This window comes from Artibeus jamaicensis, unplaced genomic scaffold, assembly GCF_021234435.1.
Source record: "Artibeus jamaicensis isolate MK-2021 breed Jamaican fruit bat unplaced genomic scaffold, CSHL_Jam_final scaffold_474, whole genome shotgun sequence".
In the NCBI taxonomy this organism is placed as follows: Eukaryota; Metazoa; Chordata; class Mammalia; order Chiroptera; family Phyllostomidae; genus Artibeus; species Artibeus jamaicensis.
Genome location: NW_026522046.1, coordinates 48,141,867 through 48,169,097, shown reverse-complemented (window position 1 = coordinate 48,169,097; position 27,231 = coordinate 48,141,867). Strand labels below are relative to the sequence as shown.

The 27,231-nt window shown below is 56.7% G+C and overlaps 1 protein-coding gene across 1 annotated transcript; it reads left to right on the top strand.

Moving 5' to 3' along the window:
• The first annotated feature begins 73 nt into the window (after positions 1-73).
• On the top strand, positions 74-17,955 carry IFNGR2 (interferon gamma receptor 2). The gene is made up of 7 exons (XM_037127188.2): positions 74-222; positions 6,963-7,095; positions 9,625-9,836; positions 12,300-12,445; positions 14,200-14,359; positions 14,924-15,081; positions 17,349-17,955. Exons 1-7 carry the CDS (start codon positions 162-164, stop codon positions 17,526-17,528), a joined length of 1,050 nt encoding a protein of 349 aa, XP_036983083.2. The 5' UTR covers positions 74-161; the 3' UTR covers positions 17,529-17,955.
• The last annotated feature ends 9,276 nt before the right edge of the window (positions 17,956-27,231 follow it).

The window sequence follows — 27,231 nt, the reverse complement described above, 5'->3', positions numbered from 1 at the left end:
GGAAGTCCCGGCCGAGGGGCGGGCGGGGGCGGGGAGTGGGAGGGAAGGGGCGGGCCCCGTCCCGGGCGCACCCGGCGCCGCCTCCGCGGCGACCTGGGCGGCTCCGCGGACCCCGGGCCGCGGCCGGGCGCGCCTTGAGCCTCCGCGGCCAGAGCCCGGCCATGCGGCCGCCGCCGCTGCTGTGGCTGCTGCTCCATCTCGGCGCCGCGGCTCCCACGGCAGGTAAGCCGGGCCGTGGCCCCCAGGCCGCGTGCAGGCGTCGCCGCAGCGGGTGGGGACGCGCAGGGAGCCCCGCTGGAGGGTGCGGTGGCAGCGGGGAATTCCGGGCAGGCAGCGGGCGAAGCCGGGGGACCGCTGGGCCCCGTCTCCCCTCCCGGCGTCCAGGCCTCCGCGCCGGCCCCCAGCTTCTCAAAAGGAAGGACGGAACCCGGGGCCAGGGCCGCCCCCGCCGGCCGCCCGGACCGCACGGCGCCCCCGCCCACTGCCTGGCTTCTCGGTGCCCGGGCCGCCGGCCGCGGTCCGTGCCCCGGGATTTGGAACCGGGCGAAACCAGGGCGAGGTGGATGGGGGAGACCCAGAGCTGTCCGGACCCCCGGTGTTGGGGGGCAGCGCCTGAACCAGCCTCAGCCCAGCTCTGCGCCCACCCAGACAGCGCCTCACCTGGGCTCTGCCTCTTCTTACGTCGGACACTCGCTGACCATACTTATGAGCCACTATTAACGATGTTAAGAAAGGAAAACCACAGAGGTGTCGGGGTTGGGGGAGAACATTCTCTGTGCGAGTATGGTGCGGGTTCCTCCCCGCGGAGCGACCCGCGTCTTGGCGGGGCAGCACGACGAGTCTCAAGGCGGCGGAGGTTTCCTCCCGCTTGAAGTTTCTGGGCTTCCTTTCTTCCTCCAGCGCCCCCTGCCCAGACTCTTACATTCCGAGATCCTTGGTAAGAGGGGCCTCACCTCCGAGGACCTCAGGTCCTGGCTTTCCCCGGAGTGGCCCCAGGGTTCCGGGTGGGGGTTTTGATCCCTGACTCCACACCCGCGCCAGCTTCAGGCTCTGAGCAGCTGTGGCCCGCACCCTCCCTGGGCCTCTGGCAGGTAACGTTTGGAGTTTGGCAAAATGTTGGCAGTTGCCCGAGCTGGGTGACAGGCAGGCAGTGGTCTGGGAGCTGCCTGTCCCGTGAGCCCGGAGGTGCAGAGAAGGGTTTGGAAATTTCCTCTGGCATTGCCACACTCACAGGGCACGTCCATCTTCCAAGGGCTTGGCTGCGGTTGGACCCTGCCAACGCCTGGGGCTGTGTGGTGACTGAGGATGATGGGGTCCCTCACCACAGACCCTTCGAAGAGCAGGTTTTTGTTGTATTAACCTCTATTGTTGTGGCCTTTGACGTTTCCCCATCCTACACAATTTACAAACTGGATATTTTTAAAAGAAACTCTTCATTAGTCAAAACACAAGGTGAAAGAAAATAGTAACAATAATTACACAGTAAACGGGTTGCAGAGAAAACCGTCCCCATTTTTTATAATTTACAAGTGTCCTTTAGTGCCCATGAAATTGCTTTTGTGGTCAGAGAACAGAAATAAGAGGGCTGGAAACAAAGGCTAGAAAGGGAGACTGTACTGTCTACCCCTTGGAGGGGGTCAGAGCTGTTAAATGTTGCCCTTGACCAATCTGTAGCGGTTCTTTCAGCTCAGCATTGGAGTCAGGTAACTGCCCAGCAATCACTGAAGTATTTTGGCTCCTGTCTGGAGCCGCTGTAGCTGCCGCTCAGGTCTCCCGTGGGTTGGATCGGTGTGTGTGCCACAGAATTGCGTGACCATGATGTGCTCACTTGAGTACACGATCGATCCTCCGAATGTGCTGAGAAACTTCGGAGAAAGACGATGCATCCCCAGCAGCAGAAAACTGCTGCGGATGAGGTTACGCCCACAGCTCCCCTGGCCCGTAATTTCGACAGTTGAAACTCCGTGGTTGGGGTGTTTGGGACAAACTCTCTCAGCAACAGTAATAACTACCCTCCCTGGGGCCAAGGTGCAGAGGGCTCATAGATCGTACACCAGCTTTCTTACTTTTTTCTCCCATTCTTTTGAAGTAGGTCACAGCCCCAGTTTTCTCCCAAACAAACAAACAAGCAAAACCATCCCATTTTTGGAAGCAAAATACAGTCTGTGTAAATGAGCTGATGTCCACTATTGGCTAAGGAGAGTAACTTCCTGGTTATGGCTGAGAATTGAGAGGACTTAAAAATTTTTTTTTAGAATGAACACCTTTATCACATGAGCTGGGACAGGAGGGCCTTGATCAGCCTCAGCGAGAAGCCTGCCCCTGGCCCCCCAGCACACAGCCGAGTGTGTGTGCACACGTGCGTGTGCATGTGCTCGGCCCCCCCCGCCCAGTCTCAGAGCCGTGTGTGCAAGCTTGCCCTGCAGGGACTGCCCCCTGGGAGACAGCTGATGGTGGCGTTCTTCTTCCTGTCACCACGCTTCTGAGTTTTCTGTGACCGTGGTTGTTGAAAGCCTCTTCCTCCTCTGGTGTCAGCTCGGCCCCCTACTCGTGGCCCTGGGCGGCGGTGCTGAGGGGACTCACCCGCTGTCCTTGCTATACGCTCTCGGTGAGCCCGGTGCAGGCCTTTCCTGGGGCCTTACCATGGGCCTGTTCCCTGTCGGGTGCGTCGTGGGCAGCATCAGCCTCAACAACCCTTGTTTTGCACAGACGGCACTGGGGGCCCAGCTGGCTTGGGGCTTCTTGCCACCCGCCCGTGGATGGAGCTTCCTGGCTCACGATTTTGCTTTTTCTTGAGGCTGGAAAGAGCCAGGGATGTTTTCTCGCTTCTCCCCTGCAGGGTGCCGGGAGTGGGCTCACTGGTATCCATCACGATTGGCACTCATCATAATGAGCCACTGATGTCCAGATCTTAAAGGGTCTTCAGATGCTAAGATTAAATGATGAACTTTGGTGATAATTGTACTGCATCATCTGTGTGTGTGTGGGACTGTGCTGTGCTCGGCTAAGACCCGGGAGAGCCTGTTTTTGACCCTAGAAGTCTCACCACCTGGGTCCAGGGTGGATCGGGCTGGCGAGTTGGGGCAGGAAGGGGGAGCAGACGCAGTGCGGCGATGAGCGGAGGGGACACGCCCGACACCCAGCTTCTCTCGCTTTGCCGTTCACAGTGCAGGAATCGCTGCCCCACAGACCCTGGTGAGAAGGAAGGTGGGTGGGGCTTTGTACACCCACTTAGGGCTGTGATTTTGTCTTATAGGAGCTGGGTGTCAGGGTGTCGTCAGCGCCCCGGCAACCACCTAGGGGGACTCTGTTCCCTGTTGTTTCTGTAAAAATGACCACCAGCCACGTGCCTAAAACAACAGACTTGTTCTCCTACAGTCCTGCAGGCCAGAGGTGGGGTGCAGGTCTCGCTGGGCTATGGCAAAGGTGTTGTCGGGGGTGCGCTCCTTCTGGGGGCCTCCAGGGAGACTCATCTCCTTGCCAGTGCCCACCTCTAGAAAAACACTCTCGTGACTTCATTGGGCCCCCCCCCCGATATTCCAGGATAACCTCCCTGTGTTTAGGTCTCCTAAGTAGGAACTGGAACTTCACTGGTCCCCCTTTGCCACGAACCTAATGTGCAAGGTGGGCAAACGCAGGGTGTGATGATTACAACAGCTTTACTACCTGGAAGAAATGTTACAACCATCCACCTGCTTTTTGCCCGCCCAGTGCATTCACAGGATACAGACATCTGGGCGGGGGAGACACTATTCTGCCCTCAGCAGGGTCAGGCTGTAAAATGCGGTGCCCAGCCTGGAGCCGGGCGCCCATCTGGGGGTCCCCAAAGGCAGGGTCCGGAGGCTGCCTTTCACCAAGGCACCTGGAACAGCCCCACCTGAGAGGTCGTGCCAGGCAGCAGCGTCTGGTGCAGCCCCCCGTGGGAGGTCCCGCATCCAGCCCGCACTACGACCGTGGGAGGGGTGGCAGCGCTTCCCTGTTGCTGTGGAACTGACTCCTCGGGTGCGGTGTGGGCAGGACCCTGTGGCACAGGTGACACAGGTGACAGGATCAGGGTTCCCGCTGAAACCCTGCGTCCTAAACCCTGCCCTCTTCCCACTGCGGACAGCAGGTGCCGTGGCCCTGAATATGGGCCTTGAGAGCTGCCCACGTGTGCCCACCGCCCGGCTGCCTGCCTACTGCTGGCCGCAGCCCCTGAGTCCAGAGCAAGGGGAGGGCGAGGCGAAGGCAGGGCAAGCCCACCTGTGCTGTGTGCAGGGCTGGAGCGGAGGGGTGGGCGCCGAGGGCACAGAGGCCGAGGCCGCATGCTCTCCGGAGGGCTGCTACCTGTACTTCAGCACGGGATGTAACAGCCCCTGGCTGACAGCGACCCCCCCGCCCCCCACACAGCATTGTCATCACGTTGGGTGCACCATGGGCCAGCCCAGCCGCCTGGCCGCGGACATACTGCGCTCGGCGCTGCTCAGATGTCCCCTCGGTCAGCCCGTCCCAACCCTTTGACGCCTGTGCAGCCGTCACCCCCGTTTTGGAGATGAGACAGGTGAGGCACAAGGCGGTTAAACAACCTGCCCGTGCTCCCCCCAGGGTATACAGGCAGCCGGTGCCAGAGGCCCTGCTCCTGACCAACGTGCGTAAACCCTCAGGGGCGGGGACTGGCCCCAGGCCGGGTTGTCTGCAGGAAACAGCCCTGGTTAGGTGGCACTGGAGCCGAGACCTGAAGGGAATGGGGTACAGAGCTGCGGCAAGACCGGGAACAAGGTTCCAGGTGAAGGGAGGTGCAGGGTGGGAGTGTGGCCGGCAGTTCCCAGAAATGAGGAGGCCACTCGGCCATAGTAAAAGGGTGAGGCTGCGGGAGGCTGGAGAGGCGCCGGGGCAGCAGTGGGAGGCGGTCACTGAGCGGCAGCCCTGAGACTCGTCTCTTCTCTGAACTCGGGGAGACGGGGGTTCCAAACACTCAGCTGCAGAGCAAAGCTGCGGGCCTGGCTGCACTCCTCCGCAGGAAGAAGCAGTGGGAGGCCCTCCTGGGCAGGGCGGCCGTCACTCACGGTCCCGGAGTCGCTTGAGGTGGAAGCCCTTTCTGCAGCCCTGGGCCCCTCGGGGCTTTCTGTCGTAGCCGAATATCCAGTTGAGGAGTCGGGGCACCATGGGAAGGACGAGGGGGGGCCCCGCTGGCTACACCCCATGGACGGGCAGAATCCAAGTGTCCTTAGCAACATCCCTGTCCTGAGCCCTGGAGCCTGGGACTGTGTCACATCATGTGACAGACGGGACTTTGCAGATGCGATCAAGTGAAGGACCCTGGGTCGGGGGGTGACCCTGGATTGCTGGGCCCGTGGGTCCGGTACACACCCAAGGGCCCCTGAGAGAAGGGAGAGGGAGGCAGGAGAGCCAGCACCCGCCAGGTGGCAGCACACGGCTGGGGGCAGGGACACGGGCTGGGGAGGGTGAGCTGGAGACGAGTGGCCTTCTGCCCCTCGAAGCCCCAGAAGGACGCAGGCTGGCCCGCCCCTTCGCCTGGTGACGCCTGTTCTAGCTCCTGCCCTCCAGAACTGTGTGCACCGAAGTGGGGGGGGGGGTCGTCGTGGGTGATGTGTCTCACATCAACAGGAACCTGACAGAGGAGCGGAAAGGGGTCTCTGAGGTTCCCCGAGGGGCGCCCAGCCCTAACTGAGTGCTCCCCCCTCCCTGGGAGCAGAACTCCAGCGGTGAGCTCAGTCGTGGTGGGGTGGGGGGCGGGCGGGCTTTGTCTGGGCCTCAGCAGCCCAGTGAGCCAATGCACCGCCCCCCCGAGAGAGCAGCCCTTCCAGCTTTCAGGAGGCCTGGCACGAACTGAGACAAGTGTCACTGGCTCGGGAGAGACCTGGAGTGATGGTCAGCCCAAGCTCGTAGCTGTGGAGATGATGGCATGTAAACAAATGGCCACAGACTGTCGGGGACTCACCTGTCAGAAAGGGAGGTGGCAGGCCCCTTGGCTCACGCTCCTTTGGTACTGGATGCGTTTACTGAGAACGTGGGCTTGGAATTTCCTGCTTTGGATTCTAGAACAGCATGTTTTCCAAACTTTCCTTTCCACTCTTTGGGCGACTTCCCTTAATCTTATCTCACAGAAAGGTTCGTCGTTACAGAGCTTTCTTGCCAGAGGGTGGGCTCTGAGCTGGGAAACTCGGGGCCAGTCCTGCACAGTATCTGGGGGTGGGGGGGAGCGTGTGTCTTCCCTGTCACTCCGAGGAGGGGATTTCCTGGGGCGTGTGCTGTTCTGGTGTTTGTGGTTCTCCCACGTCCATGCTTGAAAGAATCACCCGGGAGGCTGGTTGGGAGTGCAGGTGGCCTGGTCTGGGGGGGCCTGAGACTGGGGAGCTCAGAGCTTGTGATGCTGGGGGTCCCAGAGAAACACAGCTGCTCTGATGAAACACAGAGGGTGGGTCTTGCCCTCCCACGTGCCTTTGGGCTTTGCACGCCTGCTCTGGTGTGCATGTGTATGTTTGTGGTTTTCCACCCGATACCTTGGTACAGAGCCCCAGGTTAGTGCACGTCACGTGGCCGCCAATTTAATATGCATCATAGCCTGTGGAGATGCCATTATTTACTTATGCTTTACTCTCGAAGGGGACACTGCCTGTAAGTGACCCACCTGGTCACGCTCGCACACCAGCAGGGGAACAGGTTTCCCACGCCAGCCAGACTTGGCCTCCAGGGCCTGCCCGGAAGAGCTGGCGCCTGCAGGTGGAAAGGCAGCCCCACGCCCTCTGCTTTCCCATGGGCTCGGGCAAGCATGCGTCCTTAGTCACAGGTGGGGCTGGGGCCCTGCCAGGGAGATCAGGTGATGTCATTTCTGCCCATGGCAGAACCCGAGCTGTCCCATGGCAGCTTTTCAGTACGTTTGTCATTGATTTGTCTCCCTTTCCCCCCCTTCTCTCTTGCACCTCTTCCCCCCGCTTCTCTTAATCTGGGTCCTTTTCAAGACTCTCCTTCCCAGCTGCCTGCCCCTCAAAACCCGAAGATCCGCCTGTACAACGCCGAGCAGGTTCTGAGCTGGGAGCCCGTGTCCCTGAGCAGCGACGAGGGGCCGGTGGTGTACCGAGTGCAGTTCAAATAGTAAGTGGATGTTTCTGTGGGCGTCTGCCTAGGAGCCTCGGGGGTGGAGGGAGCCCAGCCGGATGCTCATTCCTGCCGCTTGGTAGGAGTGTAAGCTGATCCATGGGAATGAGTGCTGTTCTCGGGCTTTTAAAGTTTCCAAGGACAGAGGTTTCACAACCCGAAGGCATCAGAGAACCCTGCTGTCCAGCTGCACGGCCGCTTAGTTCGGTTAAGTTCCTTCTCTCATTTTCAGAAAATAGGCAACACCAAGGTCCTTAGTTGTTACTTGCTTCCCTCATTCAATAAGTTAGCATTGTTGGCTAAGTCATTTTATATCATCAAGTAAACAAAGTGAGAGGAAGGGCGAGGCCCAGCACCTGTGAGGACAGGAACACTTGTGCTACAGCCCGAAGTAGATAAAGCGACCACCATCACCATCTCCCCCCGACCCCCTACCCCACCACCACCGTCAGGGGAAAAAATTAAAAACTTAACAGTTCATGAAGATGTACATCAAAGTGTATATTCACACCCATGAGCAGAAAAGGGCCACACTGTGTCATGGTAACTTGTAGTCAGTCACTAAAAAGCACAGTTGGGCATTGCCTGGTGGCAGTGGCAACTATGTAAAATTTGGAGTGAATCTGTGGTCGAAAACAAGGGGCAAACGTGGGGAAATAAGTTGTTAGGGGAGTGTGTTTCCAGGTGATTTCTTTTCATCTTTAAATGTCCATTGTAACCGTGTTTGCTTCATAAAAATAGATCTAAACCGGGGTGGGGGTTACCTCTGAGTCATACACATCTATTCCTCATTACCAATGTCACAAAGACGATCACCCTAAGAAAGTGGGCCTGTCCCCACGGGCCAGCAGCGTCACTTGCAGGGCCCACTGTTCAGATGTCACCGGGACAGCCTGCAGCCTGGGCCCGGCAAAGCGGGCTTCGGACCCCCACCTGGGGTGCAGGGGGAGCTGGCCCTGCTGGGCAGCCAGCAAGCATCGTGCCCCAGCGCTGGACGAGGAGTTTTCATAAGAGGAAGCCCCAGCCGACGCCCAGACGAGCGCTCCTCAACCGTGAACGGGGGAAGTACGCCGCGGGTTGGCAGCGTGAGGGCCTGGGGCGATCAGAAATATTTTTTAAAGACCTTTTGAGTTTCATGTCACAGACTACCTTGTATCACCTTGTTTTCTTTTCGGAAAGCATTTCGTAGGCAATTTTTTCAGGCTAGAGGTTGGTTTTGGTAATGGAAACCAAGGGTGGAATGAACGTTGAATGTCCCTGTTTGGAAAAGTTATGGGGCCACAACAAAAAAGTTTTGTTTACAGCTGCAGATTGGATGGCAAAAGACAGCTTTACTTTTGGTTTTGATTTAGACACTTTTACATGTTTTGGGCATTTTAGTTACATTAATAATTTCATTTTGATGCTTGTGGGACTTCAGTAAGGCATTACTATAATTATTAGATTGGCCAAAAAGTTCATTTGGTTTTTTTCTCTATGATGGCTCTAGTAGCACTTAGTTTTCTTTAAGTTCATTTGAAAAAATTTTGACAGCTGTCATATCAGTGTGCATTTAAAAAAAAACATCAAAATTAGTGAATTTTTGTACAGCCATTTTAATATTGAAGATGGAAGAAAATACTACACATTTTCTGCATATTATGCTTTATTATTTCAAAAAAGGTAAATACACAGCTAAAATGCAAAAAAAAAAAAAAAAAAGGACTTGTGCAGTGTAGGGAGAAGATTCTGTGACTGATCTAACGTGTCAAAAGTGAAGTTTTCGAAGTTTCCTGCTGGAGATTTCAGCTGGATGATGCTTCCGGGCTGGGTAGACAGACCACTTGAAGTTGACAGTATTTAGAACAATCAACATCATGCCATGTGAGAAATAGTTGATAATACTCAACTTATCCAAATCAATGAAGTTATTGGTGAAAATGAAAAATGTGTCTTATATTACAGAAAAAAACGTATCAACTTTTTGGCCACCAAAATATAACCAAGTGGAAACAACCCACATGTCTGTGGACAGATGGGTGGATAGACAAAACGTGGCCTATTCCTACAATGGGATATTATTTGGCCCCCTAGAAGGGATAAAATACTGGTACATGCTGCAACATGTATGATGCTTGCAGACATGCTAAGTGTAACATACTAAGTGAAAGAAGTAAATCATGGAAGATCAGATGGTGTAAGATCCCATTTGTATGAAACGTCCAGAAGAGGCAAATCTGAAGAGACAGAACGCAGACGAGTGGCTGCCCAGGGCTTGGGGGTTCGGGGGAGAACGGGGAGCGGCTGCTGATGGGTGCCAGGGTTTTTGGGTGGACGGCGAAAGTGTTCTCAAACTGATTTTGGCGGCCACGGCACAACCCTGTGGAATATACCGCGAGCCGCTGAGTCTGCACGTTCAGTGGGTGCGTCGTGTGGGATGCGAACTGGGTCTGGACGCATCCGCCTTTACACGGTCAGCTGGGAGGACACTGCCACAGGCCGTGGCAGAGAGAATTCTGGGAAGTGCAATCCTCTTTCTCCTTGCAGCCCCACCAGCAGTAACTGGTTCGACCTCGCACCGTTGGGCTCCCGCGGGGTGAACTGCTTCAAGATCACCGAGACCCAGTGCAACCTCGCCCCAGCCGGCCAGGCCGCGGCCTTCCAGCCGGAGCACAACGTCTCCCTGCGCGTGCGCGCCGAGCTGCGCGAGCGCACTTCGGCCTGGGCGGCGGTGCCGTGGTTCCAGCGCTACCTGAACGGTAAGCGAGCTCCTTCCCGCCCAGGGCACCACCGCAGCCGTGCCCTTGGCAGCCCGCAGAGAGCTGGGGACACAGACTGGGTGCTAAGGAGGCGGGGTTCACTGAGACTCGCCAGCACACTGCAGCCTGCGAGCCACATCCAGCCCACTGTCTTGTTTTTTAAATAAAGTTTTATTGGAACTCAGGCACACCATCTTCTAACGCGGCTGCTGGCCCTCTGCCACCGCAGAGTAGTGGCAGCAGCGCTGCCTGGCCTGCAAAGCTGAACCCTGCTCTGGCGAGGTCCGCCGGCCTCCGCAGAGGAGGGCACGGCCCCTTTTACGTTGCGGAGAGACTGTGCTCTAACCCTGTGGTGCCCCCCCCTCCTGCTCGTACTGGGATTCAGTAGACGCGTGTTGGGTGGGTGGGTGAAGAGCGTGCCCCCCCTTCCCTGCAGCAGGAGGGGTGCAAGATCCCAGCGATCCCAGCTTGTTGCTCCGAGGGTTCGTTTGTTGCGTGTCCCCAACCCCCACCCCCCTGCCAGGCCTCTTCCCTGTCTGTGGTTCGTGCAGACACACGGTGTGGAACTTACTGGGGTCTGGATTTAAACAAACAAAATACAAAGCAACTGAGGAAATATGATCACTGACCAGATGGTTTTTTAGTTGTCATCCAAAGACAGGTTCTCCTAACTTTAAGAGAGGAAGGAAGAGAAAGAAACATTGACATGAGGGAGAAGCATGGATCGGTTGCCCCACACACACGCCCGGTCAGGGATCCCTCACCCGCAGACCTGAGGGATCAAACCCCCAACCCAGGCTGTGCCCTGACGGGGATAGAACCTGCAACTCTCTGGTTACAGGAGCCGCTCCAACCAACTGAGCCACACCAGCCAGAGCACGCTCTAGACACTTGGTGATGTGTTATGCCATTATTGTTTGTTTATTTTAGGTGTTTTGTAATGGTATTTTGTCTGTTTTTTTTTTAATTTAAAAATAATATATTTTACTAATGATGTGAAAGTAGTATTTTGAAAGCAACATTAATGAATATCTTTCATTGTTTTTAAATGTTTTTGTCTATGTTTTTTAAGGGGGGTCTTATCATTTAGAGACACCTACTAGTGTTTAGGGACAGTAACTACTTGGTGGCTGTCTTCGTTGACGAGCCCAGGAGCTTTGTCGCAGTCTCCTGTGTCTGAGATCCCCTGCACTGAACAGCTGAGGTCAGCGGTGGTGGGAGGTAGGCAGTGATGGGGAGCACAGGTGTGAGTCTGTGTGGCCACGCCTCGCAGTGTGGGCTGCCTGGCTCGTGGCCACCGCTCCAGACGGGAAAGATGTTGGCAGTGGTTCATCCCTGAGTCATCTGTGCTCAGAGAGAAGGCAGCTCGTGCCCCTCCCCCTCCAGATGGTTGGTGTCCGATTCCAGACCCAGGGCCCCTTCAGAAGGGCAGGTCTCCGGTTGCTGTGGCAGCAGTTCAGAGGTTCAGCGACATAATCGTCTGGGTATACCCTGTTTGCCTGTTCAGGCCTCTCCGAGCCAGGAGGGCCCAACCTGGACGGGCCCAGCCTGGACGTCGACCTGAGTTGCTCCAGTCAAGGACACATTAAATGCTTGCTTGATAAGGGCTGGTCCTTCCATTTCTAGCTCACAGTGAGCCACAGCCCTCGGCTGGCGGGGACCGTCCAAAAGCCGTAGCCAGCAGACTCCGAACGGTAAAACTTCCCACACACCGTGCGGCGCCTCATGCCGCAGTAAGTGGGGAAACACGCATGTAAAGTTCCGTGAACACCACTTCTGTTTGTCTGTAGAGAAATCATATGCCAAAATTATATGCCGAAATGCCGAAGTGGTAGGTAAGGGCTACTGAAATCTTTCCCCCTCGGCAGACAAGTGTGACGGTTCACCTGCCTGCACTGTGTCCCTAGAAAACCAGATGGCATGGTTCGTGGCTGGCGTCACCCCTGACCGGGAGACTGCATTTCAAGTGGGACAGCCTGAAATCCTGGCCGGAAGCCCTACCCGTGGGCTTTTGTGCCTGGCCACGCCCTGGCAGGGCCCCTGGAAGCTGCTCTTTGTGAGGTGCTGAGAAGAGGGGTTGGCTTTGTGGCTTTGTGTCCAAGGAGGCTCCTGTGCCTGCCCAGCGTGGGTCTGGGCTCCTCACACCCGAGCTGTCTCCCAGAGAGACCCTGGGACTCGCTCTGGACTGCCGTGTGGGCACTGCTGCAGGCAGGGGCCCTGTGGCTGCCCGGGGCCTTCCCAGGCCCACTTGTGGCCCTGGTGGTCTTGCGTGCCTAAGTGGGACCTCGTCGCCTGCACAAATCTGTGTGTGATTGTGTGCTCACCACATACATTAAGATGCGGTGGACATGCACACGCCGTCTGTGACACAGCCTAGTGTGTGTGTGATTCCTACTGTGTGCACACGTCCAGAGTGTGTGCACGTGCACTTACGTGGTTCTGGTTTCCTTGTAACTGTTCCAGTGACCATCGGACCTCCAGAGAACATCCGGGTGATCCCGGGACAAGGCTCCCTCACCATCAGCTTCTCCCCACCCTTCCACGTCACGCCCCCCACGGCCTACTTTTTGTATTGTGTCCATTACTGGGAAAAGGGAGGACCCCCACAGGTAAGAGCATTTTTTTTTCAATTTTGATTTTCTTTTCTTAGAGTTTCTAATACAGCAGAAAAAAGTAAACCTTGAAGTGGACGAGGAGAACAGGCCACCCAGTGTTGCCTGAGAGTCTGAGGCCTGAGCTGACTTTTTCAACTTATTTTTTAGAGGGAGAGGAAGGGAGGGAGCAATAGAGGGAGCGACACACCCCTCGGCCCGAGCTGGTGGCCTTTCGTGTTGTGGAACGACGCCCACCCCACTGAGCCTCGGAGGTTGGGACTGAGCCGGTTTTAACCCGCTTCTTCCGCACCCGTTCCTCCTCACTTGGAGGGACACCTTCTGCCAGTCCATCGGGGCGGGGGGGCTCTCTGTCTGATGTCACACGGTCCCCATTACCTGGGGTCCAGACATTGCCGGCTCATGGTGACTTTGCCATGCTCTGGAGTTGGGCGAAGGTTCTGGTGGGTCTGTTTCTACAACAAGGAACCCACCCTGACAAGCTTTGACTATATACATCCCTCGGGTTTGGACGGTTTGCAAAGAGGGCCCATGGGAACAGGTGGAAAGTCCACTGGAAGGACAGAGAGTGTCCAAGGGAGGAGGGGCAGGCGATGAGGTGGACAGAGGGGCTCAGACCAAAGGGCCTGGCCGACCCTGCGTCACACAGGGACAAAATGACCGCTTTTCATCGCCTCCAGGGCCTGGCTCCCTGTGCCACACTTAACGAAGTTTCATTACCCGTGTGAACATCGGGATTCCAAATTCCAACATCGTCACCCTTTCCATAACGATAAGAGCGCGTGTGCATCAAACGCTTTCTTGGTGTTTGCACTGGGTAGCCTCGCGCGGCGTGTCCTCCAGTCCCCTGCTCGCCGACAGCCGTGAGGCAGAGCGCGACGCCAGCCCGGGGCTCCCGCCCCCACTCGCGGTCTTCCCCCCACGCCCTTTGTGTGTTCTCCTTCCCATCAGTGCTTCGTGATGGGTCTGGGATCGCCGGGACGGCAGAACTCACAAAAGAACAGCTCTCTGCGTGCAGGGGAAGCTGAGGCCCTGGAGCCCCTGATCCCAGGCGGGCGGCTCCCTGGGGACGGAGCGCAGGCTACGCCACTATTCCACACGACTACCGTGTGTTCTGCTGTCTCTGAAAACGAGAAAGCCGTCCCTTATGAGAAGTCCTGTGTTTCCATAACATGGCACATCTTTTTCTCATTTTCCTGTGGAACAGTGACCTCTGTCCAGGATTAGGGGGAGCAGCCAGGGGTGGGGATGAGGCCTGGGGGAGGGGCAGGGCTGGGGGGCGCGGAGAGGAGACGGCCCCTCCGAGGACCTGCTCATGGATAGCCAAGGTCATTCTGACCAGAACTGTAAGAGGAGCCAGCGCGTTTTAGGTGAGCCTGAAAGCAGGTTGGCCGTGAAAGGCGCGTTCTTTTCCTAGAGTGATTTATCTGCCCCGTTGTCGTGCTTGAAGTATCTCAATTAGATTAACCACAAACTACAAAATGCTCATTTTAAAGGAAAAAATTTCATCCTAGACATTGTGTTTTTGGACCCCGAGTTCCCGCAGGGGTCCCGGGGGCCCTCAGAGGCTGCCCTAAGCCCCGCCTGCCCACGGTCACACCCGAGACGTGTCTGCCGCCGGCTGGGGTCTCCGCGCAGCTGCGTCGCCTGGGCTCGCGCACTTGCTCTCCCTGCGGAGCGCAGGCGTCGGAGAGAAGAGGCAGTGGCCGCTGCTCCGTTCACAGGCGTGGCTGTCGGTGTCTCTCATGTAGGTTAAAGACCACTTGGAGAACAAATTAATTGAGCTGAAAGACTTGAAGCCTTTACGAGTGTACTGTTTACAAGTAAAGGCCTCGCTGGTTTGGAATTCGGGAGGGACTCCTAGACAAGGCCTCTTCAGCAACGTGTCTTGTCACGAAACAGCAGCAGACGGTAAGATGTGCCCTCTGGTGTCCTTTCTGAGCTGGGAAGGAACACTCCTAGAGGAGCGAAGTTGGGGCGCACTCATCAGGGTGAGGGTGGTAGGAGGGGGAGACCAGGGGACAGGGCGAGAAGGCGGCTCCTCAGTGCCGTGAGCCTGTGCTGACGTCCCCGGCCCTGGCGTCATTTTTTAAAAAATATATTTTACTTATTATTTTTTTAGAGGGCAAGGGAGGGAGAAAGAAAGGGAGTGACATATCAACATGTGGTTGCCTCTCACGTGCCCCCTGCTGGGGACCTGGCCCATGAACCAGGCATGGGCCCTGACTGGGAATCGAACCAGTGACCTGTTGGTTCGCAGACTGGTACTCAGTCCACTGAGCCAACCAGCCGGGCCTGGTGTTGTTTTAGGGGTGCCTTCCGAGCTGTGAGCTGAGTGTGTGGGGCAGGGACGGGCCCGGGTCTGTCCACTCCACTGGGACAGGAACACAGTTACAGTGGGCAGGGGAGAAGTCGCCCGGTGTTTGTACCAGGTGTGGGCTGGCCTCAGGTGTGTTCACTTTTATGTTCTCTCAGCCTCCACCAAGCTACAGGAGGTCGCCCTGATCGCCGTGGGGACCTTCCTGTCCCTGACGGGGCTGGCGGGGGCCTGCGTCTTCCTGACCCTGAGGTACAGAGGCCTGATCAAGCACTGGCTCCGCACCCCACCAGACGTCCCCGTCCAAATAAGAGATGTGAGTGTGCCCACCGTCCGTGGGGACCAGGTGGGCAGAGTTGTGGGTGGAGGTTTGGACTGGAAGTGGGCTGGGGTGGTCTCTGCAGGGCGTGCGCGGCACCTTTACCCACAGCAGCTGGGGGATGACAGCTCCCCAAGTGGCCATCAGTGGAAGAGCAGATGGGCCAGTGTGCGGCCCTCACACGGGGCGTTACTGAGCCTTCGAAAGGAGGGAGGGCCTGGCCCCGCTGTGCTCAGAGAGGGACCCAGACACAAGAGGACAAACACCACACAGATCCACGCCTGGGGCCCACAGTCCCGGTCCCAGACGGTGGGGGGCGGTGGTTTCCGGGGAAATGGGGGCTAGCGTTTCGTGGGGACGGAACTCAGCTCTGCAGAATGAAAGGCGTTCTGGAGACGGAGGGTGGAGAGGGCAGCACAATGACCCCAGTCCACTTCACACGGCCACACTGCGCTTCCAAAGGGCTAAGGCGGTACTTTCCATGTTGTGTGTATACGGCCACAGTTTGTTTTTTAGATTTCATTTATTTTTACAGAGGGGGAGGGACAGGGAAAGAGAGGGAGAGAAACATCCATGAGTGGTTGCCTCTCATGCGCCCCCTACTGGGGAGCTGGCCTGCAACCCAGGCATGTGCCCTGACTGGGAATCGAACCCGGATTGTGTTGTTCGCAGGCTCGAGCTCAATCCACTGAGCTACACTAGCCAGGGCCTAAAGTATTTTTTTGATGGCACGAGGTTGGCCACACGGTGACCAGGCCTAGAGACAGGCAGTAGAAGGTCCCTGTGTCTGGGCAGCACGCGGGTCCTGTGCTTTTTGGAGAGCACCTGCGGGGAGACCTGGCTAGGGCCACACAGGCCATGGAGACAGAAGTCGGGAGCACGAGCTTCAGGGCAGACGGGGCGCCCTTAGGATTCTCCTAGAATAAATGCGCCTGGAGCCGGAAGGGCAAGGCCCTGCACACCAGGGCTCAGTGGGGGTCACTAGTGTTGCAAAGGCTTCGGGAAAGAAAAGTTGGGGTGGGGGGTGCTCCTGCACTGCCCCGGCCCCTGGGGACAGTCGGGATATTGTTGGGGTTTGCGGCAGGCTGATAGGAGAGTATTTAAAAGTATTTGCTTCTGGGGGTCATGCCTCAGTGGCTTCATTGGGAACGGAGTCTTCCTGTTGCCACCGGAATGAAGAGGAGCTGGACGCAGCCCCAGCCCGTGGAGACAGCAGTTCTTCTGGAACAGAGGGTCAACCTCATGGTCACCGGGGACCACGTCAGCCTCATGGTGGCCTTCAAAGTGCCGAAATAATTTTAGGACTGTATAAATGTAACTACTTCCTAACTGTTAAGAAGTTGAACTTACATTCGGCCCTTTGGGGGCAACCATGAGGCTGCTGTGGCCCCCGGTGAACATGAGTTTCACATGCCTAGAAAGAGCGATAGTTACCTATTTCCTTCATGTGTTGTGAGGCATCAGAGCGCCCCGGCACCGGGCGGACTACTCGTGTAGTCCCGGCTCGGACCACCCTGCAAATACTGCAAGACTCCCCCGTGGGTGGACCTGGGATGGTCAGGCTCACGGACACAGAGGAGAATGAGTGGGGGGTGCCAGGGGCCGGGAGGGGTGCGGCTGGGCCACCAGCATGAGGTCCAGAAACCCACCACCCGCTCGGGCCACAGCCACACACGCACGGTGCCTTCAGTTTGGTTAGGAGGGTGGAAGCTGGGTGAAGGGTTCTCACTGCCACAAACCCTGAAGTAACCAAAGGACTCTGTAACCCACTGCCACTTGAGGCTGAGCCTGAAGCAGAGGCGGGAGCCAGAGGGACAGTTGGGACCAGAGAAACGTCACTTCGCAGCGAGGGCCTCTGCCTGCTCCTCTGGCCCGCGCCGAGCCCCGGGCTGCTGGCCATAACTCTCCCCCTGCCCAACCCAACCCAGCCCTGTCGGGGACACAAGACCCCACTTTCTCCTTCGCTGAGAGTGAGCGTGGAAGAATAACCCGCACCCCTGCACCCCGGCCCTCAGGGCAGAGCTTGCTTTCCCGAGGGCGATGGCCCTTCCCGCCTTCAGAGTGTGGCCTGGGCAGGGCCTCTGCTCTGGCCAGAGCTGTCAGTGCGGCAGCAGGCGAGGGGTGCTCGGGTTTTGGATGTCCTGTTGGCCAGCAGAGTAGGGAGTTACGCCTGAATGAAACGGTGGCGCCAACTGCAGGGGAAGCTGTGGCACTGGTGCTTGGGGCTGAGGGACTGACACCTGTCCGCTTTCACCCTTGTCAAGTATTTAAAGAACCCGGAGCAGCCCGTCCTGGAGGCCCTGGACCGCGACAGCTCGCCCAAGGAGGACACCTGGGACGCCGTGTCCGTCCTGGAGGCTCCTGAGGAGCAGAAGATGCTCCCGGGGACTCGGCACCAAAGCCCCGGCTGTCCCCAGCCCGAGGGAGCAGACTCGGAGCTGTGACGATGCTGCTGTCCCGTCGGGACAATCAGAGCCTGGGACCCCAGGCCCCGCTGCACAACGGCCGACCGTGCCCCTGAGGCGGGAGGGTCTCATGGGGGAAGCAACTTTATTCTTTCTTTAGGAATTTTCTAATCATGTGATTTTCTCAGATGATTCTACAGAAAAATTAAGATTTCTCCTGAACACTAAAAAGACATGTAATTATTTCTTAGCAAAACGGCTCTGGGACCCCTGATGCGCTTTCTGTTCATCGCTGGTCTTCCCCACCAGGTCACAAACCTGGCCTGTCCCCACAAGGGACACAGGTGGTCCGTCACGTTCGGTCTCCTGACTTAAAATGTGATCACCCCTGTAAATACTTTCCTAGTAATTTAAGGTTTTGGTTTGTTTTTTTCAAACTATGAATAAAGGACTGTAATTGTTAAAAGTCTGTGTGAGGTTTTTTCTCTTCTCTTTGCCATCTTAGTTTGGCCTATTTTCTGCACAGTTTCAGTTTTAAAATTGCTACAACTCAGGTTGTGTTTTCTGAAATGACACCCGGAGAGCCGCCCAGGCCTCACGGTCGCTCCTCCAGCACGTCTACGCCTGCGGCTCGATCCCTCGCAGAGGTTTGAGGGGTGTGTTAGGCGTGGCTCAGTCAGTTGGAGCCTCGTCCCAAACCCTGAAGGGTTGAGGGTTCGATTCCCGGTCAGGGTACACACCTGGGTTGCCGGCTCCATCCCCTCTCAGGGAGCATGTAAGAGGCACCCGACCGAGGCTTCTCTGTCGCAACAGTATCTCCCTCCCTCTCCCCCTCCCTCCCCTCTCTCCTGGATCAATGAGTGTATCCTCCAGTGAAGACAAAAATAAAAGTACAAAAGGGTTTTCAGAAGCCGCATCCACGCCTCCTTTACCGCGAAGGGCCGCAGTGGCGGGCACCAGCTGGTGACAGTGGCAGGGCCCCCTGTGCAGTGAGGCTTCTGACTGTGCAAGGACGGGCTCTTCTGTTCCGAGGGTGCGGGTTACAACTTACATGCCTCGGTATGTGGGAAATGCGTGCATAGCTGCCCCCACCACGCAGGCAAAGTGACACAGCTGCTGTGATGTCTGCTGCAGAAGGAAGCCCCGCCCCCGGCGGCCTGATGGGACAAGGGGAAGAACATGTGCTGACTGTGGGAGCCCAGAGCTTCCAGCACCAGGTGATGGAACTGCACGTGCGTGTGAGCTCGCTCGCTCGCTGGCTCTCGGTCAGGGGGTCTGTGCTGGTGGCAAGGAACTGGCTCTCGGGGCCCAACTTTCTGGCCAAGCTCTGTGTATCCTGCCATCCAGGGTGACAAGAGGTCAGAGGACACCCAGGCAAGTGCCCTTGGAGGCCTCTGCCCATCTGCTGGGTGCACCTCGAGTTGGGCGGGCGTAGAGGAATGTCCAGTGAGAGGCTGGACGCTGTGAGGACCTGCCCGGGCGCATGGAGGAAGTGCGAGGGAGGGGAGCGTGCTGGGCAGGGCACAGCCCGCGGAGGGGACAGGGAGGGGACGCAGAGGCAGCCGACAGAGCGCAGGCGGAGTTCCAGCCCCGAGGGAAGTGGGCAGGTTGGCTCTGTGAGAGTTGTCAGTGTTGGGGTCCAGCCTTGGCAGTTCTCAGGGTCCCCGAAGGATGGACGCACAGGCGGCAAATGGAGTCAGACACCCAGTTGGACGCCGGAGAACAGCCAGCCTCTGTGGGTCTGACCGAACTCTCAGAGTCTGATTAAGCTTTATTTTTATAGAGATTGTTACATAACATTTAAAAAAAACAATACAGGACTTCCGCCAAGATGGAGGCATAGGTGGAGACGCCGTGCCTTCTCACACAACCAAGTTTAGAGACAACTAAATATTAGCAACAGAAAACACAGCCAGAACACAGAAAATTGAACTTTTCGGAGAAGTCTGTTAACAACAAATTCTTCAGTCTGACCGGTAAGGGGCGAAACCAGCAGCTGGTGGAGCGGGGTTGCACAGGAAAACTCGGTCAGATGGACTCAGGCGCGCGGAATCCAGGCGCAGGGTTGGACCTAGTGAGCGACCGAGCGAGCAACCAAGCAAGCAACCTCGGGGAAACAGCGAGGAAGCAGGGCTGCGGGTTGACTGTGGTCGTGCATTTGTGCGCGGATAGACAAGCGAGGGAGTGGGCGATTAGACTGGGACCCAGCGGGTCCCCGCAGGGAGCGACAGGGAGGGCTCCGCCATTTCCCAGCTCTGACCACGCCCCCACATACAGCGTCATAACCCAGCGACTCTGAGTGGCCCGGCCCAGGTGAACCACCTAAGGCTCTGCTCCTACCCAGCGGTGCAAAACAGCAGAGGGGGCCGCCATTTCCCCGCCCTGACCACGCCCCCACATATAGCGTCACAACCCAGCGACCTGAGAGTCCAAGGCGCCGCTTCTCACACTTAAAGGGCCAGAACAGACCAAAAATGGCGCAAGAAGATCTCAAAGCCCCAGAGCCCATAGATCTAAGCGATGAAGAAATAGCAAAACTCTCAGACACACAGTTTAAAACACTGGTGATCAGGATCCTCACAGAACTGGTTGATTATAGCCACAAATTAGACAAATATATGAAGGTGAAACTAATTGAAATGAATGGAATTGCACAGGGCACCAATAGCAATGAAAAGGAAACTGGGACTCAAATCAATGGAGTGGACCAGAAGAAAGCAAATAATGGCCAAACACAAAAGAGTCAAGAAGCAAGAATTCAAAGAAATGAGGAGAGTCTTAGGAACCTCCAGGACATCTTTAAATGCTCCAACATCCGAATTATAGGGGTACCAGAAGGGGGAAAGGCACAGCCACCAGTGGAAAACTTATTTGAACAAATAATAAAGGAGAATTTCCCCAATCTGGCAAAGGAAATAGACTTCCAGGAAATCCAGGAAGCTCAGAGAGTCCCAAAGAAGTTGGACCCAAGAAGGAACACACCAAGGCACATCATAATTACATTAGCCAAAATTAAAATGAAGAAGAGAATCCTAGAAACAGCAAGAGCTAAGGGGACAGTCACCTACAAAGGAGTCCCCATCAGACTGTCAGCGGATTTCTCCAAAGAGACCTTACAGGCAAGAAGGGGCTGGAAAGAGGTATTCCAAGTCATGAAATCTAAAGACCTACAACCAAGATTGCTCTATCCAGCAAAACTTTCATTTAGAATGGAAGGACAGATAAAGTGCTTCTCAGATAAGATCAAATTCAAGGAGTTCATCATCACCAAGCCCTTATTATATGAAATGTTAAATGGACTTATCGAAGAAAAAGAGGTTAAAGAAATATGAACAGTGAAAGGACAACAAACTCACAGTTATTAACAACCACACCTAAAACAAAAGCAAACTAAAAGGACAGCTAGATCAGGAGTGGAAACATAGAAATGAAGATCTCAAGGAGGGTTAGCAATAGGGGAGTGGGAGGAGGAGAAGGGGGGAGAAGGTACAGAAAATAAGTAGCATAGACGGTAGATAGAAAATAGATGGGGGGCAAGAATAGTATGGGAAATATAGAATCTAAAGAACTTGAGACACATGGTCATAAACTAAAGGGGGGTAATGGTGGGGACGGGGGGTAGGGTGGAGGGGAATGAAGGGGGGAATAGAACAACTGTAACAGCATAATCAATAAAAAATAAAAACAATACAGAGGTAACTAGGAAAAATACAGGAAAGTCCATAGATTCAGTTATGTTAAACAAAGGTTAGTTTGACCAGGAGAGCCAACAGTCAGACAATTAGAACTAGCTGTATGTACAGAGTTTTAAATGTCTTATTGTTTATTAAAGTTCTTAGAATTTGGTACGAGTCAAAGGGATACGCTAGATGGAGCAGAGGTAATAGGCAATTTATTACAAGGCCTCTGTGGTGTCTAACTTAGCTCTCTCTCTTCCTGTCTAGAATCTTTCTGTACTTTGGACTCTGACTCCTTGGTAATTGTTTCTATGCGCTCAGTTTGTAATAGTTAACCAGCTTCTCCTGCTTCTTTATCTGTCTACTTCTAATTAATACATATTCCTGTCCAAGGTGGAGGAGGGGCTGTTACTCCATCAACTTTTAGACATTCAGGGGCTACTTCATTAGGGGGACTTTGTTCTATGGCCAAGCAATTATTTTGTGCACCTTCACTGGAATTCTGTGGGTCATTGGACCTGAAACACAGGTGTCTAAAAATCCCACCTATTAATCTCAAAGACAGACAGGCAGGGAGAGACAGACAGGACGTCCAGCCACAGTTGCCTCTGCTGTGCAGATGCATCTCATCTGTCCCCACTGTGTCAAGGGACAGCTGCTGGTCGACTCCCGACAGTCAAGTCAGAAGTTGTGTGTGCAACGAGCTCGAGTGTGCCACTCTGTGTAATGAAAAGGGGGTGCAGCCTTTCAAGGGGGAGTTGGCTGGCGCCGGGGACCCAATTTAGGTGAGGTTGAGCTGGGTTCGGGACGGAGCAAGTGTCCTGGGGCGGGAGGTCGCTGTGATTCAGGGGCACAGAGGCCCTTCCTAGTTGAAGGCAGGGTCTTGAGCTGGTGACAGACTCTGAGCCAAAGCCTAGGAGCAGCCTGGGGCCAGGCTCCCCAAGGTCACTGCCTTTGGGGGAGGGGCTGACGCTCCCCCCAACCAGGGTTCCCACCACTGCAGATGTGCTGTCCTTGCAGACCCCCCCCCATCCTAGCTCAGTGACAGCTCAGCCAGGGGCGGGGCTGGCCTGGTACACAGGGTGGGGAAAGCTACTTCTTTTTTGTAGTATTTTCCAAAAACACTATAAAAATGCCTGATTGATGGAATTGTTCCTCATACTAACTTGGGACTTCATTTCTAGTCAAGCTAAGTACATCATAAAATCATGTTTGAGTTGGAAGCGATAAAGACTGACTAGTCCTGACCAGTGTGGCTCGGGGGTTGGGTGTCCTCTCACAAACTGAAAGGCCACCGGTTCGGTTCCTGGTCAGGGCAGAAGCCTGAGTTGCAGGCCAGGTCCCCAGTAGAGAGGCAAGAGAGGCAACCAATCCATATTCTCTCCCTCTCTTTCTCCCTCCCTTACCCTCGCTCTAAAAATAAATAAAATCTTAATTTAAGAAAATGGGACTTTAACTAAACCCCGTGTGGAGGGTCTATGGTAGTGGGCTCTCACCTCCTGGGAAAAACTCTGCTTGCAGTTGAATTCTGTGCTTGTAACTGCCCCTCCCCTTAACTTCCTTCTTCCTCTCCACCCGTTCCCGTGTTTCGGCATGTGCCCCAGGTGTGCGTGTGGCCGTGTGGCCACCTGGCTGGGTAGCCATCCACCCCTCCCCACCCAAGGAAATCCTTTTTGGCGAGCAGATGCGTTTCCAACAGAAGCCATCTTCCAGCTCATCTGTGACACAGCCAACTGCCCGAGCACCCGCCCAGCCTGCTCCCTGCCTCCGTGTGGCCTGCGAGCTAAGGGCGATCGTTTCCATGTCTTTAAATGGTTGAAAAAGATCCGACGTCTGTGAAAGTTAAACCCCAGCGCCCATAAGTAAAGTGGAGCCCGGTGAGGCTCGTCTGCTGATGTCTCCTCCGTGGCTGTGTCCGCCCTGAGAGGCAGAACCTGGTCGCTGGGGCTGGCCGACAGTGTGCCCACCAAGCCCGGAACCTTTGTGCAAAGGAAGGTTCTGTGCTGACCCCTGATTTGCATGGCAAAGTGTTTCTCGTGTAGGAGGAACAGACCCACCGTGTCCCTGAAGGTCGAGACCCCACAAGACACAGAGGATCTAATTCAGGGGCCGCACACCCATGCGAGGAGGGGCACTGAGCTCATGCACACACCCTCCGAGGCCCGTCGTGGGCCAGGGATGCGGAGTCTGGGAGGGTGCACCTCAGTGGAGGGAAGTGGGCCTTCCTCCAGCACTACTGGCAAGACGAGACCTCAGGGGTTGCCTTCCCGAAGGAAAGATTCCAGTCGAGAGGCAGGGGCAGTAAAGCAGGAATTTATTGGCCGCAGCAGACGCACACTCAGGACAGTGGGACATGGAAGGAGAAGCAACAGGAGAGCCCAGGCCGGGCTGCCTGGGCTCGCCCGGAAGTCGGAGAACAGGGGCCTTGGAGACGGGGTCTCCGGGTGAGCTGCGGCTGCCCATTGCTCTCCGGCTGCAGGTCTTCCAGGGGCCTTCCAAGTCCAGGAGGTGCTGCCTGTGCGGGAAGGAGGGGGGAAGGGAGAGGCTCCCCGCAGTGGGAGGGGTGGCAAGCGTTGGAGGGGTGCTCTGGGACAGGATCTCAGTAGAACGGTCATCTGCTCTCCAGGTGTGTGCTCTCAGGGCCGAAGTCTCCGCTGGCTGGCTGGTGCCAGAGCAGGGTCCTCAGTCAGTGCAGCTGGTCCCGAGGCTGGAGCTGAAACACACCTGAGGCCCAGGTGTTCCCTTTAGGGAGGAAAGGTCAGGGATCTGAACTGCAAGACCTGCCACGTGCTAGGCACCAGGTTCTTGCCTCCCCAGTTTTGCCTGTTGCTAGGCACCCCTGGAGCTTTCCGCCTGGGAAAATTCTGCACCCAAGACCCCTGCAAGCCTCCCGGGGACTTTTGTGTGAATTAGATGAAGGCACCTATCTTACAAGGCACTGATTTCAAGTGCCACGAATTTTCGTTAGCAAACGTGCCCACCTGTGCCCACACTGTGAACAGCGCCCCCTGGCGGCGCAGCAGAGCCCTGGGCGAGGAAGCAGCAGGTGGAGCCGTTTGTGCATCTGCACCTGGAGCAGGTGGGCGGTGCTGAGGCCAAGGTGCGGAGCGCCTGGGAGACCAGGGAGGGGGCAGAGAAAAGAGACTTCCTCGGTATCTGCAAAACCCTAAACTGGAGAAATCACTGGTACCATCCACCCGGGAAGGCCCCGAATGGGGAACACCTCAGTTCCCCGGGGTGCTGGGTGCAGCCGCCTCTGGGACTTTGACCCACAGCTACTTCCCTCTGTCCGTCCCACACAAGTGCTGTGGTACGGTACTGGGAACACGGCCAGCCTCACTTCTGTGCTGTCCCTGCCCCTAACGCACAACCTGAATTCTGTCCCGAGGGAGCAGCTGACAAGCCCACACTGAGGGTGTTCTAGAAGCACTGCCCAGTCCTCCATGAAGGTGCCCAGTGTGGGCGTGGTCTCGGCGGCCCGATACCGGGCACTCTGGCAGAGGTGGCACTAAGGGACACTCTGCCTTTTGTCTCAGCTCTCACACCGGAAACAAGTGTCCTTTCCGGGGTCCACCAGGGCCTCGTTTTCACACTTGTGTGTTTAATTGTTTGTTAGTGATTCCCCTGTAAAATGGCCCCCAGTGCAGGGAGTTGCTGCTGAATGACCCTCAGAAGGCCGTTGGCCTCTTAGAAACCACGTAAGTTAACAGAAGAGTCGGATCAGTCTGCACACAGACACCGGAAGACACTCAGCGCCACAGTCTCTGAAGCTGGGAGACGGGGCGACCTTTACAGCAAGGGAACCGCCTGTACGGTTAACAGTTTCCACTTCACACGCCCTGTTTGCAGGGACACTGGTTTTAACGAGCAAAGCAACAGGGAAGGTAAGTGACTGGCTCGCAACTGAAAACCAAGAACAGGCCAGAGGCCGCCCTTCCAGCAGCCCCTCCAGGCGCCTTCACGGGTCCCCACACCCGCACACAACGCGTCTGAGTGGCGTGCACCATCTCTCATTAGAACACGCACACCTGGGAACAGCCCTGGGACCGACCGAGCCCCACCCCTGGGAGCAGAGGGCCGGGAAGACCTGGGAAGGAGGCTGCCGTGTGGCCTGCTAACCAATCGAGTTTACGCACTTACACGTGAGGGCACCTTCAGCTGCAGGGCATGATGCGTCCCCACATGGAATACGTTGCCAGGTCAGGATAAGCCTGTTCCAGGAACCAGCACAACGCAGGAGGCAGTCAGGTCACAGAACAGTGTGTCCTCCACAGTGTCCCCCCTGGTGACCAGCTCTGACAACCTCACGCGCCCCCAGCCCCCCAGGTGCCCTGAGCGAGAGGCTCCGGTAGCAGGGAGCTCGCTCACTTGGTTACCCCTCAGCTGCGGGGAGGCACAATCCTCAACAGTACAGGCCCACACAGGAAGAAGTGCAGCCAAAGACGCCGTCCGGATGTCAGCTGTGGCCCGCTGCGAGGAGGTGTTCCGATCCAGGGTGCAGCTGGAACCCAACGCCACCGACACAGCGGGAGGTCCAGGTCAGGAAGACAGGTGCTTGGTGGGGACTTGGATGGGGGTCTATGAAAATCACACCGCAGCCTGGTCTTTAGGTGTTAGTGCGGTCACAGCCATCGGGCCAGCCAGGCCGTGCCAACCTCACAGTTGGCGGGGGAGGGTGGGAGGGAGCAGGCCAGACCAGGCCCTACGCCCTCTCCTGTCTCAGCGGCGGGTCCCGGCCCATGTGTGGGGTGTTTCCACGAACCCCAATGGCGTTGATGTGACAGGCTCCCCCAGAGTGTGAACAGTTGCCCCCCCACCCGGGGGCACGCAGTGACTGACCCATTGCAGCAGGAAGTCCCAGTTTAGAGTCCAGTAAATGGTCCCCTTTCCAGGGACACTGGGCCCCCATGATCCTGCCCAGCATCGGTGACCCCCGCCAGGGCTGCTGGCTTGTCCTTTGCCGTCCACAGCTTATGGTGGTGCTGCTTGCCTCGGCCCGAGGCACTTTTCTGGCCGAACAGGCAGCAGGCCCCACGGGTCACTTCAGTGAATTAACACCCGGGAGAGCACCTCTGTGCACCAGCTGGAGCAGGCACCCGGTAACTCCATTGTTGTTCAAGGACACCATCCCACAGCCCGGCCGCCGGTGGGTTCTGTGGCGGCCGAGCCTCTGCAAATCAGCATGTCCCTTGACCTGTGACCCCTGTTGCTATACATTTAGCCAGGGCACCAAAGCTACTTTTTCTAGTCCCTTATGGGAGCAACTTGGTTAGCCCCCCCGGCTGGGAAGGCCTGAGCGAGACCAGAGGCTGTGTGGATGCACAGCGGCACCGATTTGGGGCCCACACTTAGCGGGGGTGCTGTGTGCTGACCCTGCAGTTCCCCCCCACCCCCAGCCCAGGCTGTGGGGCACGGCCCTGCTCCCTGTGCAGCTGCCCTGGACCCTGTGTGGAACAGACCAGACAGGGGGGCGCTGCACGTACCAGACACCCCCGCATTGCGAAGGCACCTGCCTGCCTCCAGCTGCCGTTGGGGGGGCAGGGGTTGCTGATCTCTGCCCTTGGGTGAGGGGGCGCTCTCCCCTGGGCAGCTTCACCGTCCAGCCCAGCCCACGCCCTCGGGGGGCCAGGGGACATCGAACTCCAGGCAACCCTGCCTGGGAGACCCCGGGGCTTGAATGTCTGGCCAGTGTGTCTGCTGCCCTGACTCCAGTCCCACAGATGCCCATTCACTAGGCCACGGGCTGGGCCGAGGAGTCCTGCCAAATGTCACCAGTTCCCCAGGGGCCCAGGAAAGCCCATGCCTCTTCCATGTGTTTCCCAGTGGGGGAGGGTCCCACCTTGTCCACCACGGCCTCGGGACACTGCAGCAGAGGTGGGCTCAGCGGCCAGCCTCACGTCATCAACACGACAGGAAAAAACAGCAGCACCCAGGCCACTGTCCCCTGACCTGTGGGGGAGCTCCCCGAGAGGTGTGTAGGGTCTGTCACTGGGGGCGAGTCACGGGCAGCAGGCACCAGTGCCACCGGGTACAGGAAACCACGTTTGACCAGGTTGGTGTTGGAA